This window comes from Loxodonta africana, chromosome 2 (genome assembly GCF_030014295.1).
Source record: "Loxodonta africana isolate mLoxAfr1 chromosome 2, mLoxAfr1.hap2, whole genome shotgun sequence".
In the NCBI taxonomy this organism is placed as follows: domain Eukaryota; kingdom Metazoa; phylum Chordata; class Mammalia; order Proboscidea; family Elephantidae; genus Loxodonta; species Loxodonta africana.
In genome coordinates this window covers 175,165,079-175,179,205 of record NC_087343.1, presented here as the reverse complement: position 1 = coordinate 175,179,205, position 14,127 = coordinate 175,165,079, and the positions used below count along the sequence as shown (strand labels likewise).

The window sequence follows — 14,127 nt, the reverse complement described above, 5'->3', positions numbered from 1 at the left end:
CAACGCTGCCGCCCGAACCGCAAGCACCCATATTCCACCCCACCACCCACGCCTCAAAGCGAAGAGGTGGGCACCTGGGGCTCACGTCCTGTTTTTTTCTGCCCGGACTCTCCGGTCTCAGCCACTTTGCCCCCGACGTCCCAGAAAAGCGGAGCAGGACGCATCATCGGCCCTGGGAGGGTGCAGCCTGTGCGTCTCAAGCGCGTTCAGGGAGCTGCGAGGGTGCTAGGGGACCGCAGTGGTCAGGCTGAAGACCCCAGCTCAAATTCCTGGGAAGGATATCCCTCCCTTCCTTTCCCTTTGCCCTCTCTCCGGCCCCGCTCGATCCCGCTCCTCCCCAGCCTAGCTGTGGGTGCTCAGCGTCCCCTCGCTCGCCACTTTGCGAGGAACTTTGGCCCGCTCCCCTGCGCCCACAGGAGAGGGATGTTAATGAAGGAGCGTGGCCCCGCGCCGCTAGCCGGCCGGCTCCTGAGCTGTGATTGGCTGCGGCGAGGCGGAAAGATGACGTTATGCAAATAGAGGGGCGTGGCTGCGAGGCGCCGGCTCCGCCTCCTCCCTTTGGGGTTAGTGTGCCTGTGTTTAGCTCTGGGGAGAGTCAAACTGGATTCCATAGGGAAAGCCTGCAAATCACTTCTATTTTAGCAGGGAGAAAACAGAATCTCCATCCCGCAGGGTCCACCCCTCTCTCTTTCTTCCTCTCCTCTCTCTCTCTTTCTGTCTTTCCCTCCCCCCCTTCTCTCTCCCTCTCTCCCCCCTCCCCCCCACCCTACTCTCCCTCTCTGGTGTATCTGTCTACGGCAACCAGCGTCCTCCTCATCTACACGCACTGAAAGGAAAGAAACATCTTTGGTTGGGAGAGAAGGAGAAAAAAAAAAGAGAGAGGAAAAACTTGCCTGGTTGTGGAAAATGACACTTGAAGTAGCAAAGCCGGCAGCGCGAGTTGAGTCTATTGTTTCTTAAATTGCCATCAGGGCTTTTTTTTTTCTTCCTGCTTCTTCAAGTGAAGGGTACCTCTACAAAAGGAAACTCCAGCCCCTCCTGTCCTCCACCGGCCTGTGATCATTACAAAAAAAAAAAAAAAAAAAAAGCACCCAAGCCAAAAATCAACCAACCAAACAACCCCCAACAGCCAAGCATACATCTCTATTTTTTTAATTTTGGTCTTTTCGTTGGATTTTCCCTTTCTTCTTTTCTCCTTTCTTTTCTTTTTTTTCCTTTTTTTGTGTGTTATCGCTCAGTTTTGAGCGAGGGTTTACATTTTTAAAAATTTGCTTTCCAGCCCGCCTTGATCTTCTAGTGAGAGTTCATCGTCTCAAAAAGAAAAAAAAAAAAATCTGTGGCTGGCGTTTTTCTTTCTTTTTTTTTTTTTTTCAATATTTCAAGGGGGAGGAGATTTTCCACAAGAAAAGGTTGTTTTCATGTTTGGGATTCAGGAAAGCATCCAACGGAGTGGAAGCAGCATGAAGGAAGAGCCGCTGGGCAGCGGCATGAACGCGGTGCGGACGTGGATGCAGGGCGCCGGGGTGCTGGACGCCAACACAGCGGCGCAGAGGTGGGTACCGCGGCGGAGGAGGCGAGCAGCGAGCGGGAGAGCCGGGAGGAGGAGGCGGCTGCGGCCGCTACCGCCGCGGGGCCGGGCCGCGTTCGTGCGTCGGCGCCCGCCGCTCCGCTCCGTTCGCCGCCGGGGCTCTGCGCTCCCGGGCCGCGCTGTCATCCTCGCCTGCGGCCGGAGATCCGGGAGCTGCCTGCCACGAGCCCACGCTTCGCCGGCACTTTTCCCTGCTTCGTCTGTGGCTGTTTTCATTTTGTTTTACTCCGAAGAGACGTCTCACCAGCATGATGTTAAATATCTGTGCTTTTTTGTGATTGCTTTCTTTTCCGCTCGTCTTTTCTTTTTCTTTCTTCCTCCCTCCCTCCCTTTCTTTTTTTCTCTTTCTTCTTTCTCGCCTTCACTCTTCCTGCCTACCTTCCTTTCCTCCTTTTTTTCTTTCTTTTTCTACTTTCTTTTCCTTTCCTCCCTCCCACTCTGCATTTCTTCCTCATCTTCTTCCCTCTTCCTTTCCCTCACTTCTTTCCCATCCCTCCCTAGGTCTCCTCTTTTCCCTTCTGATTTCTCCCCCGTGTCTTCTCTTATTTCTCCTACCTGGTTCTCCCTCCTTCTTTCTCTAGCTCTCAGTTTTTCTCAGTCTGTCCAGAGAACAGTAGCTAACAACTTTAATTCTGACATCCCCTAAAAAATCTACTTCACTCCGTGTCACCTCGGCTTCTTCTGGCCCCTTTTCCATTCAGCTCCCAGGATGCGAAGCTGTGTGGCCTGAGGCACTGCCCTTGGAGGTTGACCTAGGGGAACTTTCCTGGGCACTCCCAGCACTCTTTCCGTGGGCTTCTGGCCCCAAGTGAGTTTTTCAGGCCCTCTAGCTGGGCTTGGGGGAGTGGGAGAAGTGGCGGACCCAGGCCCTATCCAACTCAGATAGTACGGAAGGGGAAGAAAGAAGATGACGAATTACATCACCCCCATCTTTCAGGGGCTTGGTCCAAGTGTCCCTAACGCCTGTTCCCGTCTCCGCTGAGCACAAGGATGGGGGTGGTTGGTAGTGAGAGTGAGCTGGGTAACTGGGCTGGAAGCGAAAGTGTGTGTGTGTGTATTGTTTATATGTGTACTCGCGCGCGTGTGCTGGACAGGTTGGGCTGTCAGTGGCCGCCCGGCGCCCCCGGCGCCCCAGCCTCCAGTCCCCGCCGGGTGCCCTCAGCCAGCAGCCCCGGTCTTTCGGATTTCTGGAATGAGTGTGGGGATTTCTGCGGACAGCGAAACTTTGTCACGATGTAGCTTTCAAAAACACTCCTAGTCTCCTATCCGATAGCGACCACCCCCGCCAGCTCTGAGTCTCATCATTGGACCCTTCCTCTCCATATGCTTTATCTGGGGGGAGGGGGGTATAATGTGGCTACCAGAGACCAAGCACCCGCCGCCGACAGGGACGCAGGGAGGTTTCCTGGCGGGTGGTTTCTGAAGCGAGAAGCCCAGCGTGTTCTCCATCACTTCCCACCTGCCCACCGAGCTGAGACAGGAGATTCGAAGGGGTGCCAGGAACCAATTCCTTATGCTCCCCCCTTTCTCCAAGTTGTAAAAGATGGGCTCTCTTCCGCGAACGCGGGCTCACCTCCTCGCCGCCACTTTTCTTCCTCCCCACGCAGCGCTCATCAGGTCAGAGTTAATGTTTACAGCGTTTTCTATCGCTCACGAAACCCAAACAAAACTTTCACACCTCTTTGGCAAGTTGGTGGGACGCGCTCTGCACCCGCCGGGGAGACCCGGACACGCGGGGACAAGAGCTACCCAGTCCCCGACTGGGCCCGGGGCACCTGAGGGGGAGTGGGGGGAGCCCACTGAACATTTTGGGGGCAGGAGAGGGCGGTGTTTTGGGGGTTCACGCGTGTGTGCGGGGTGTCTGGGGGCGCGGGTCGGTGCCCCGCTTAGCAGTCTAACTCTGCGTCTTTGGCCGCAGCGGGGTGGGTCTGGCCCGGGCTCACTTTGAGAAGCAGCCGCCTTCCAATCTGCGGAAATCCAACTTCTTCCACTTCGTCCTGGCCCTCTACGACAGACAGGGTCAGCCCGTGGAGATCGAGAGGACAGCCTTTGTGGGGTTCGTGGAAAAGGAAAAAGTAAGTGGGCGCAGCGCCGCCGGCGGTCGCCCTAGCCGGGGGAGTAGGCCCCTTGGTGAAGACGAAGCATCCATAACACACTCCCTCGCGAGGTCCCCCAAGCCTTTTACTGTCCTGGGCGATCCCCGGCTTCCCGCCCAAGGCGCTCTGCTCTGAAAGAGTTCGCGTGGAGCCCCCAGAGCTGGAGAGGGGCGAGCCCAGTTTCGCACTCCAGCGCCAAGGGCGCCCGGGACGAACCCGCCCTCGGCCTCCCGGCCACGCGCAGCCCCTGCCTCTAGCTGCCCCGGCTTCAGGCCCCAGGCCTTGGCTAGCTCTAGGGCGAGCCCCTCGGACTTTTCCGGAAGGGGAGAGGGCAGAGTCGGGGTCTGAGGGCGGCGGGAGGGATCAGAGTTGGTGGCAATTTCTTCCGCTTCGGGCCTTGCTGGCCCCCCGACCTGGGGTCCACACTTGGGTCAAGTTGCCTCGAAGTTGGTTCACTCATTCACGACGACCTTTCTCCTCTGTCTCTTGTGTCTTCGCGTCCTGCTGCATCCCAGGAAGCCAACAGCGAAAAGACCAATAACGGAATTCACTACCGGCTCCAGCTCCTCTACAGCAATGGTGAGGCTCCACTGGGTCTGCGCCCCCACCCTGGGTCTCCGAGTCAGGGCAGAGGGCGCGGGGAACTCCAGGCGGATGAGAGCCCCAGCGAAGTTTAGTGCCGATCATCCTCAGGGTGAACCAGCCTCTCCCAAGTTTCGCCCGAGGAGGTTTCACTAGAGGAAGCCCCGAGTGACCCGAGGGCTGCTGTGTCGCTCCCTCTCGTACCTGGGACCAGGTGCGGTGCCCCGCCTCCTCTGGGTTGCATTCATCCTCCTTCTCCTTCCTAAAGGCCTATTCCCTCTGCTTGGCCCAGATTCTAGGCCCAAGGCCCCTTAGACTCAGGGGGCATGGAGGAGTCGTAGTCTTGATGGCTCCCGGAGAGTGCAGAGGGGTTCCCACCTTGTCGTAAGGGAGAGTAGCCAGGTGGAGGTTCTGCCCCATTCCCAGATGCAGAGCTCCGGAGCAGTGTGGGGGTGAGCTGGCTACCAAGAGCGCTCGGGAGAGGGCTAGGCTAGAGGCACTTCTCTGGACACTGGGAAGGGGGGTATTTAGAGCCCCCACCCTCCCTGAAGCTCCTTTTTTTTTTTCTTTCTTCCTTTTTTTTTTTTTTTTTTTTGCAGCTGATCCCCTCTCACTTAATTCTCCTTCGTTCGCCCTTTTTTCCCCCTAGGGATAAGAACGGAGCAGGATTTCTACGTGCGCCTCATTGACTCCATGACAAAACAAGTAAGTTTCTTAATTCTGCGCCGCGGGGGCGACTCTAGGGCCACGAAATTCGGAGAAGTCGCGAAGCTGGCTGCTAGCCTCGTCCAGCGGCTCTGAGGGCCTCAGCAAGTGAGCTGGGATTCGAACTTGTCCAAGCCAGGACAGACTTTAAACCTCACTAGTAGCACTTTTTAGTAGCACTGGTAGCAAAGGCTTTGCCAGCGCGAGGGCCCATTCATACACTTGCAACCGCCGCGTGGGGAAGGTGGTTCGACGACTCCTTTCCTTCAAGGGAAACTCAGGCCTTCTGAATTAAGATCACAGGGTGCTGAGAGGGAAGACCAGGGGCTGAACTTCCTCTGACCCGGTCAGGGAGCCCCAGGGGGCGCAAAAGGTGCCCAGGGACCTTGATGCAGAGTGGGCTGAACCTCTGAAACCTAAGCTAGTCAGGCCTCTCTCGGGGAGACATAGGATAGAGGGGGTTGGGAGCAAAGACAGCTTCCTCAGGCTTGGTGAGACAGTCTGAGAGCGTGGATGATTCACTCCACAGTTTTTTTTTTTTTTTTTTTTTAAGTGAGGTTGGTGATGGTGTTGGACAAGGCAGCCACAATTGTTAGAGGATATTTTGCAAAAATCCTCCTGCTTTTGCCTCCAAGTTTGGCAGGAAGCCAGGCAGCACGAGTGAGCTTGCGGTCTTAAAGGTACATGGACGGCATTTTCTTAAGCTCCCCAACACGCGAGTGTCAAACAGTATACATTAAGGTTGAGTTATGGTTTAAAAGATACAATTATGAGCCGAGTCAGAAAAGAGGCCTGACGTTTTAATGAGGCACAGGAACCTTTTTTTTTTTTTTTAATTTTAAGAAAAAGTTTAGTTTCCGAATTAAGTAGCTGGTTAGGTAGCTGGAGGATTTAGTAGCAGGAAAAAAAAAAGCTTTTTTGAATGGGGAAAAGAAATTAGAACAAAGAGAATAGTTAAAACTTATTTGCTTGGTTGTGATTTTATAATATTCCCTTAAAAAAAAGGGAAGTGATATTTTTCCATACACACTGTCTTGAAAAGTTTCATGTCAGGGTGTACATGAATATTTTTAAAAATTGATTTTGGACAAACGATGCCTTAAAAATGTTGTACAAAGTGCACACTGATAAAGCTTTTGGGATTTTAAAAATCTACTCATGAAGAACCAATTTAATGACAGCTCTAAACATTATTATTACTCTATTTCATTGTGACCCACATAGCAAACATGAGGGTCTGAAATGTAGTTTAAAAAATAATAAGCAAATATCTATTGAAATCTATTACATGTTATTTGCCTAAGATATTTAGCTTTCTTGAAGATCTCTTTATTTCTTAGTTAATTATTCAGAGTTAATCCACATTTATACTTTCAGGCTTGGTCTTATTTTCTTTAATATATTTGATTATTACATAGCACAATTTTCTTTCATTTGGACACTGTATTTAAAATTTTTTTTCCTGCCATGCAGAAACAAAAGCCTGTTTTCAGTCACTATTTTTAAAATATATCAAAACGAAAATGCCTTCAGTGGAGTTTTGTTTTCAAAAATTGTCTTAGATAGCCTGGATATCCTTTCCTGCCATTCTCATTTGAGGGGGGAGCAAAAAAGAAAAAGAGGTGGTAAGGGGAGGACAAAGCATGAACCCTAGGACATATTCCATATACATTTATTAGGATTTACTTCTTAAAAGATAAAAAAAAAAATCAGTATATACGACCTATCTGCTCGTGCAACATCAAATGTGTGTATTAAATTACAGGCAGTACTATGAAACAACCAATTGTAAGGAGGGCAAAATTAGGAGATATTTGAAGTGATTAACTTCCGTCTGATTTAAACTTCCCCAAAACTTTATTTGAGACCTCCCTAAACAGACAGACTATCAAGCACTGATTTTTCCATTATGAAATGAACTGGATTTACACACTTTTAGACAAAAGCAGTGGGAGTATAATCGTTAGATTCTTAAAAAAAATGCATAAAAATAATTTTATTAACAAGATTATAGAGCTTAAGAAAACTGCAGTTTAAGGCATTCTTTGACTGCTTGGTATCATAAATGTCAGTTGAGAGAGAGAAAGATGGGAACGAGGACAAGATACAGTTTATTTTTAATAATAGCAAGTACAAGAAAGTCATTTGCCGTAATACGACATCTCACTGAAAGTGAAAATTATAAATGTATGCAATTATATATTTTGATGGGAAATGACTTGAAAAGAGGCTTAAATAATTATCTGAATTTAGCCTAAAAATATCAAGAAGGGATTTTTCGAGGCATACCTGTTTGCTTTCACAATCACTGCCCCACCTTCTCTGTAGCTTTCACTCTGCCAGGCAATCCCTGCCCATTATCTTGTTTTCTGATTATGTGTAGTAACAGTTTTGGAAGTAGGTTAGCTTCTTATGTGCACAGCTGATACAATAGTCTCCAAAAACAAGATCAGCATGAAGAAACATAACTTGCCCTGTGACATGATAATTTGTATTTAAGGTTTGACATAAGTTGACTAATGAAATGGCTACATTTTTTCCCCTCTGTGTAATTCTTTCAGGTTGACTCAGGAATTTGACATTTAGCATGCAGAATGCAGTAAGTTCAGTGATGTGATGAGTTCTAATAACGTCATAAATTGTGGAGGGAATACCTAGCCACTGTTTAAGTGTTCTCTCTTAGATGCTCCATTTATCGCTATAACACCTTTCGTATCAGAGATGCAGCTTTATGTGCTCGATGTCATATCCTTGACCTAAAAGTTAAAACTCAGGGGGAATCAATGATAAAGAAAATTCAAAATTAGCTGTGCACTCTACATTTTCATAGAATGCTCCTGATCTTGGGTGGGGTTAGTGGCTTTGAGACCAAACAGAAACATATTCAATCAACCAAGATGTCTTGGCATGACACAGTATTTCACACCTTCTCACAGTGTCTCATTAGATTGTTTTGGGTAATGAGTCTTAATGTTGGGCTCCACCAAGAAAGACAAAGCTTCATTAGACGTGAATGAACATGAATCTGAGCCCCCACTCTATGCCGTTTTCATCGAACGCATAGAATATAATATTTTTTAAAAAATTTGTCCACCAACTAAAAAACAAGGGGCTTGCTTTTGAGAAGGGTTGTTCAAAACCAAGTTTAGCAGGACTAAAAATAGTTTGTTTTCATGTCACTGCTGTTTTTGGTATTCCATTAGTGCGCGTGCAAAAAGCCCTGTAGTGTCCAGAAGTTTATGGTTGTTGCATCCAACAACAGTATCTACTGCAGAAGCTCAGATGATCCTGGAGGGGGAGGTCTGAGGTTTAATGTGCCTCACTTCAGATTTTCAAGTAATAATTGAAATATGATTATTTTATGTGATGGCTTCAGTGAATAAATTTATTAAATTTATCTTTAGAATAGTTAAAAAAAAAAACTTTATAACTCATCTCCCCTCCCACCATCTTGCTTTTAAAAAAAGGGACATTTTATGATTCAAAGAAAGGGTGTCAAATTCCATAAGGTTAGCCAAAACAAAACATTCCCTCACCCCCCAACAAAAGTTTTTTTTTTTTTGAAAGGGCGAAAATAGTAGCCACACAGTCCTTGCATGTATAGATTTGCAGGTAGATGATGTGGTGAGGGGACCTTAAAAAGTCCCAGCACAGTAGGCATCCAAGGTACGGTAATCAGAAATGCTGTCAGATTCCCCTTCCCAGCTAGACTTCTTTATATATTTGTTTTGACATTCCCGGTACTTTAAGTTATTGATGCAAGTGCATTTTTTCCTACTGATTGTTTCATTATATCCTGCCATGGCTACGTAGATTTGATTAACTATCCTTTCAGTTCGTGGTTCTTCATTGGTAGATAAACACATTTTTAGTATATCAATAAGTTCCAGAGGAGAGGCCAGCAGAGAGGTTCTTTCATGTATTTGGGGAAACGAACAAACAACAAAAGATAGGGCAAGTTTATAGGCAGGGGCCCTATTTTAGCAGCTTTCGCTCTCCTTTGGTAAGATGTCAAAAATGCAGGTGATTTAAATTTCCTTGCACATAGAGGAATGAAGAAGTTTGGAATTTTTATGCATGATCAGGACCTGTGTTTGGGAAAATGTAAACTCATCACAGTGGAAAATGTGTTGTTTGGAGTCTGGGGGTGAAAACAAAGCTGATGGTTTTGGAGAGACTGCCGGAGCCAGATGGCCTAGTACTTCCCCAGTCTGGCGGTCCAACTGCTCCCTCCTGGATAATATACAGCCATTTGTTCGGGGATATTTACGCTAGAGCTGTTTCCATGTGAATGTTTGAACAGCATTAAAAACGAACATATTAGCAGTGATGCGTTCATCAAACTTGTATGACTGCACCGATAGTCTCTTCTCTCTGTCTTTACTTATATTGCTGGGAGGGACGGGAGTAGTGTTTTTGGACATCGGTGAATTGTATGCAGAGTTGTTGAGCAAGATTGATTTGGGCTTAGTTGAGTAATTAAAATATGCAAGCATTTAGACTCAAACTAATGGAAATAATGGTAGCCCCTACCTCGAAGCACTGTTGTGAGAATTAAATGAATTCATACATGTAGAGTGCTCAGAACAGTGACTGGCACATATTAAGTGCTTAATAAATTAGCTGCTTTTATTATTTTATTATTATTATTACCCCATTGAGTTGACAAAGCCAATTGTATCTATTAATATAGATGTAATTGTAGTTACCATATGAGTGAAATGTCTTTATTACTGCTAGAAGAAGAAATGTAATATGGGATTGTTAGTATGATTTAGTTTTCATCTTGGTGTTTGAATAGTATAAGGGATCTTAGTTGTTTTAGACATAAAGGACACATTCTAAAGCGAGCTGCTTTTGGTACACTTTCTTTTTTTTATCCAAAGCTGTGATGTAACTGAACAGCATACTGAATGTGATATCATTCCTTCGCGACTTTCCTAATTCAGTTCTGAAAACGGGCCTGCTTAGCTGCTGAGCTGAAATTACATATTTGCAATTTGTTTGCCAGTAGCCAACCTGCTAATTGAAGCAAAATTATTTTTTATTTTGTTTCAACATTAATGTTGGATGGCTGTTTGACACAATCGTTTATGAAATGTCAGATTTTTTAGTGTTTTCTTTGGCACAGGTTAATTTTTTTTAACTAGGGCTCCTTCTGTAACCACATTAAGTAGTGCTTTTTTTTGGTTAGTTTTTCATGAGGAAAAGTAGAACTTGGTGGTTGAATGTTATGATTACTATTGTAGTGTATTGATAGTGTAGGTGTTCACATCATTTTATGATTGGTTTCAATTCATAGTAATTTGCTACCAAAAGCCTTTTGGCAGCCTGCATTAAGAAGACACTTTATTTCTCAATGAAGGGAGGGTACATCTAGGCACTAATTCTTCTCTAAGGTGACATATTTTGTTTGGTCTTTTATTTTGCGTATGGAAAAAGGAGTAACATATTTTCAAGATTAATTTTTTTAAATGTAAATGGAAAATTAGGAGTTTTTTTGTTACAGTTTTTCTTCTATTTCTTTCCTTCATTCTTTTTTTAACTTGTGATGACAAGTCAGCTATTGTTTGATTGTAAACCAAGAAAGACTCCGAAATGAAAACACTTTGTTCCTAAAAAAACACTTCAGATTTGGCTGAACCAAAGTCAAAAGTATTCTCACCTCCTTTATTTTGTCATGGAACACAAAGAGTTAAAACTATTAGGAAAAGTAAACAAAGAAAAGCCCTGCTCAATTCTCACCATTTCCTTTGGCATCCTATTGAAGTGTGATCCTGGTGTATGTTCACCATGTATTTTTCATTTCACTGTGTGGTCTTTATCCATAATGAGTTTCAATGAACTTTTAAGACTCAGTGATACTGTAGAAAAGCAGAGAAGAACTACACTTCACAAGATGCCCTCTAAAACAGTGGCAATGGAGGCAGGTTTTGTGTATTGATTGACTTGTCTCTTTTTAAAGATGTTGTCGGTTAATTGATAATTGTGCATTTGAAATTGCTGGTATTTTATCCTCGACCAGTAAAATTTCCAGCACTGTTGTTACGTAAGGCTGTGAAAGTTTAGTGCTTCTTATTTTCTTCTTTTTTTATTTATAAACAAAAAATTCTTAAAAAAACAACTGTCAACAAGGAAGTTAGAAGACTATTAAAAAATAATATATGGTATTTTCTGTCTGCTTGTTAGAGGAAGGCATTAAGAATAGGGAGGCTAACATGTCAAAAAATAGGAGATCTGATCCAACTACATCCAGTTTTGACAACTTGTTTACCAATTTTACCAGGTTTTAAAGTTGAGATGAAGTTAGTGCCCTTTACGTTTCTTCCTGGCCAAGGTTTCTGCTGCCTTGAGGGATTTATCTGCCATCGGCAGGCTTAATTTCAGTAGTGTTTTCTGCTTGATACCGTATTTTGTTTCTTTGGTTACAAACCTCAACTTGATTCGCCATCAATTGATTTATTTAAATTATCTATTTTATATGGCCTTCCCGCCCACTTCTGTAGCAGGCCTCCCATCTTCACTCCTGATAAACACATTGATTTATTTAAACCACTGTTGTCTTTGTTGCTCTCACAGCAGACTACCTTCCTCACAGTGAGCAGGCACATGACTTACTTTGGAGGATGAAAATAAGCCTTCTTCTTGGTGTTCCATTGTCTGGACCCTAAACCAGCTGTCTATTAAAATGGTTTCACTTAAAATAGTCAATGCTGTTTATATGCTTCTGTGATCTCCCAGCTGATCCAGCACCAACCAGCTTTACTCATGCCCCACAGAGGCACATGTTTAATTTAGAAAGAAAAGCAGAAACTTCTTTCCCAGTTGTCGTTTGAGGATCCCTCGCCTTTTAGGCTTAAAGTTAGGGTCTGCTGAACTGTGAACCATTCTTGACATTTGTGTTCAATGTAGACGACCAAGATTTGATGTGCAGCTCCCAGTGGTGTGCAAGCTGGAGGGAGAATTTGGTGGCATTTTTAAAAAGTCTTATTGCTGACACTCTGTATCAGAGACATTTGTCAAATTTAATTTATTATATCTTCCTACATTGGCATCTTGTCAGAATATTGATTTTTGGGACCCATACCTTCTGTATGATATTGTCTTTTTTTAAAAAAACAAGTTTCTTCAGTAACAAAAACTGCTCAGATGGGGTCTGAGATGGATCTGCCTTTGAATTCGACTCCAAAACTAACCCTGTTAATCTGACGTTCTAGTTTACTCTGTTTACGGGAGTTGGAGTCCTACTCCATGGAGCCCTATCTGTGAAAAGACTCCTGTTCCACTTGCTTATATTTCAGGCGAAGTCACAGAAGCAGCGCTTCTTTCTCAGCCTTTATGTGCTGAAAAGTATTCCTATGGCGGCCCCAAGGAGAGGGAGAGCCGAGGCTTCGAGCTTCCACCCCTCCCCCAGAGTTCCTAACTATTTCTGACCAAATCCAAACTCATGGTTTCATTTTTCTATGCTTGATTTAGAGGATTCTCTGTTTTGACTCTGCTGCCAGTCGTGAACTGGCAGCTTGGTATTTGGTGAAGAGATGCATTGTGGAGGCTGTGTGCCTTTAACAAGTGACGCTTGATCTCCAGAGAAAAAGTCACCAAGACATGATTTCTGGGAGTTCACCTATCACCTACTGCTTTGGGGGAGTCATGAGCATATTTGCATTGTAGCATAACTTTAACTGCATGTCATCATGGGCCCATTGATTTCAATGGAACCAGCAGCCCTAGTAAAAATAATATTGGTATCACCTAGAAGGAATCAAAGTGAGAAGTTTTGATGAAATTGACAGTCCTCTCCCCCCCAAAAAAGACATTTTTTTTTACAGTAAAGAAAACCCCGCCAATATCTGTGAATTTATTTCCCATGTTACTTGCATTATTAGTATAGTGTGACAAAAACTAAAGTTAAAGCAGAGGTTATCAAAGGTATTAAGAAAACACACAAAAATTTAATGATAATAGGATTTAGCAGAAATGCGTCATTAGCGTTGTTTTTCTTGCCACATATTAGATCTAATCAGTTATTTATGTGTTTCTTTGATTTTACAGCAGTGATTGCAGTAAACAAAGCAGGCAGATGTAATTTTGGGCTTTCAAAAACAGTTTCAATTGACTTAATGCATTTTCTTGAGTTAAGCAACTTCTTAGGTATTTGAAAAGGCCTTTTAGAATACAGGAAAGCATCATGAATACTTGCTTAAACTGGTGGATGAAAATTTGAGGAGCAACGTTTAATTACCGTAATCTAGGTTATCTCTGCAGAAGGTAGTTACGAATTACATAGGGTAAAGCGGTCACTTTACAGTGCAGAAACCTGGCTGATGAGCTCTGGTGAACAGCCGACGCCCTTTTAACCAAATGATCAGACTACGTTGCCAGTAGTGGAGCTAGTTGATGATACGACTTGATATGCTAAGAAGAACTTAGTGTCATCTCTGTGGTATTCTTGCCCCAAATTGAGGGAAATTCTACAAAATAACTAACTGGCCTGTATTCTTCAAAATTGTCAGTGTAATTGCAATACGAAGACTCAGGAACTGTTCTTTATTAAAGGAGACATGATAACTGAATGCAACCATAGGAATTGGCTTTTCTTTGCTATTAAGAATGTTATTCGGTAATTGGTGTAATCTCAGTAAGGCCGGTAGATTATTGTATCAATGCTAATTTTCTGATTTTGATAACTGTATGGTGGCCATGTAAGAGAATTTCTTGTTTTAAGGAAATACGTGCTGAAGTATTTAGGACATGTCTGCAACTGACTAGCAAGTGGTTCAGGAAAAAAAAAAATAATAATAATAAGGCAAATGTAGTAAAATGTAAACATTTGGAGAATCTGGATAAAGAAAAAAAAAAAAAAGGGTATCCTGGAATTCTTTACATAGCCTTGAAATTTTTCTGTGAGTGTAGAATTATGTCAAAATTAAAAATGCAGCGTTATGATAGGTTAACAATAGAAAATGGTTTTGATAGGTTAAAAACAACAGAAACCAAACCCATTGCCACAAAGTTGTTTCCAACTCATAGCTACCTTACAGGGCAGAGTACAGCTGCCCTGTAGGGTTTCCAAGAAGTGGCTGGTGGTTTCAAACTGCTGACCTTTTGGTTAGCAGCCAAGCTCTTAACTGCTGCACCACCAGGGCTCCCCAACCC

The 14,127-nt window shown here is 44.3% G+C and overlaps 1 protein-coding gene across 8 annotated transcripts in view; it reads left to right on the top strand.

The window, feature by feature from the left end:
• The first annotated feature begins 575 nt into the window (after nt 1–575).
• The window catches only part of EBF1 (EBF transcription factor 1), a 443,435-nt gene continuing 429,883 nt past the window's right edge, over nt 576–14,127 (top strand). For 3 of the 8 annotated variants that reach the window (XM_064278934.1, XM_064278930.1, XM_064278929.1), the window contains exons 1-4: nt 576–1,552; nt 3,507–3,663; nt 4,200–4,263; nt 4,916–4,971. In XM_064278934.1, coding sequence (XP_064135004.1) covers nt 1,419–1,552; nt 3,507–3,663; nt 4,200–4,263; nt 4,916–4,971 — 411 coding nt within the window. In that variant the 5' untranslated portion in view covers nt 576–1,418. Of the gene's footprint in view, nt 1,553–2,463; nt 3,206–3,506; nt 3,664–4,199; nt 4,264–4,915; nt 4,972–14,127 lie in introns of those variants that run through there. The other 5 variants (XM_010592220.3, XM_064278923.1, XM_064278925.1 and 2 more) reach the window with 4 other exon arrangements.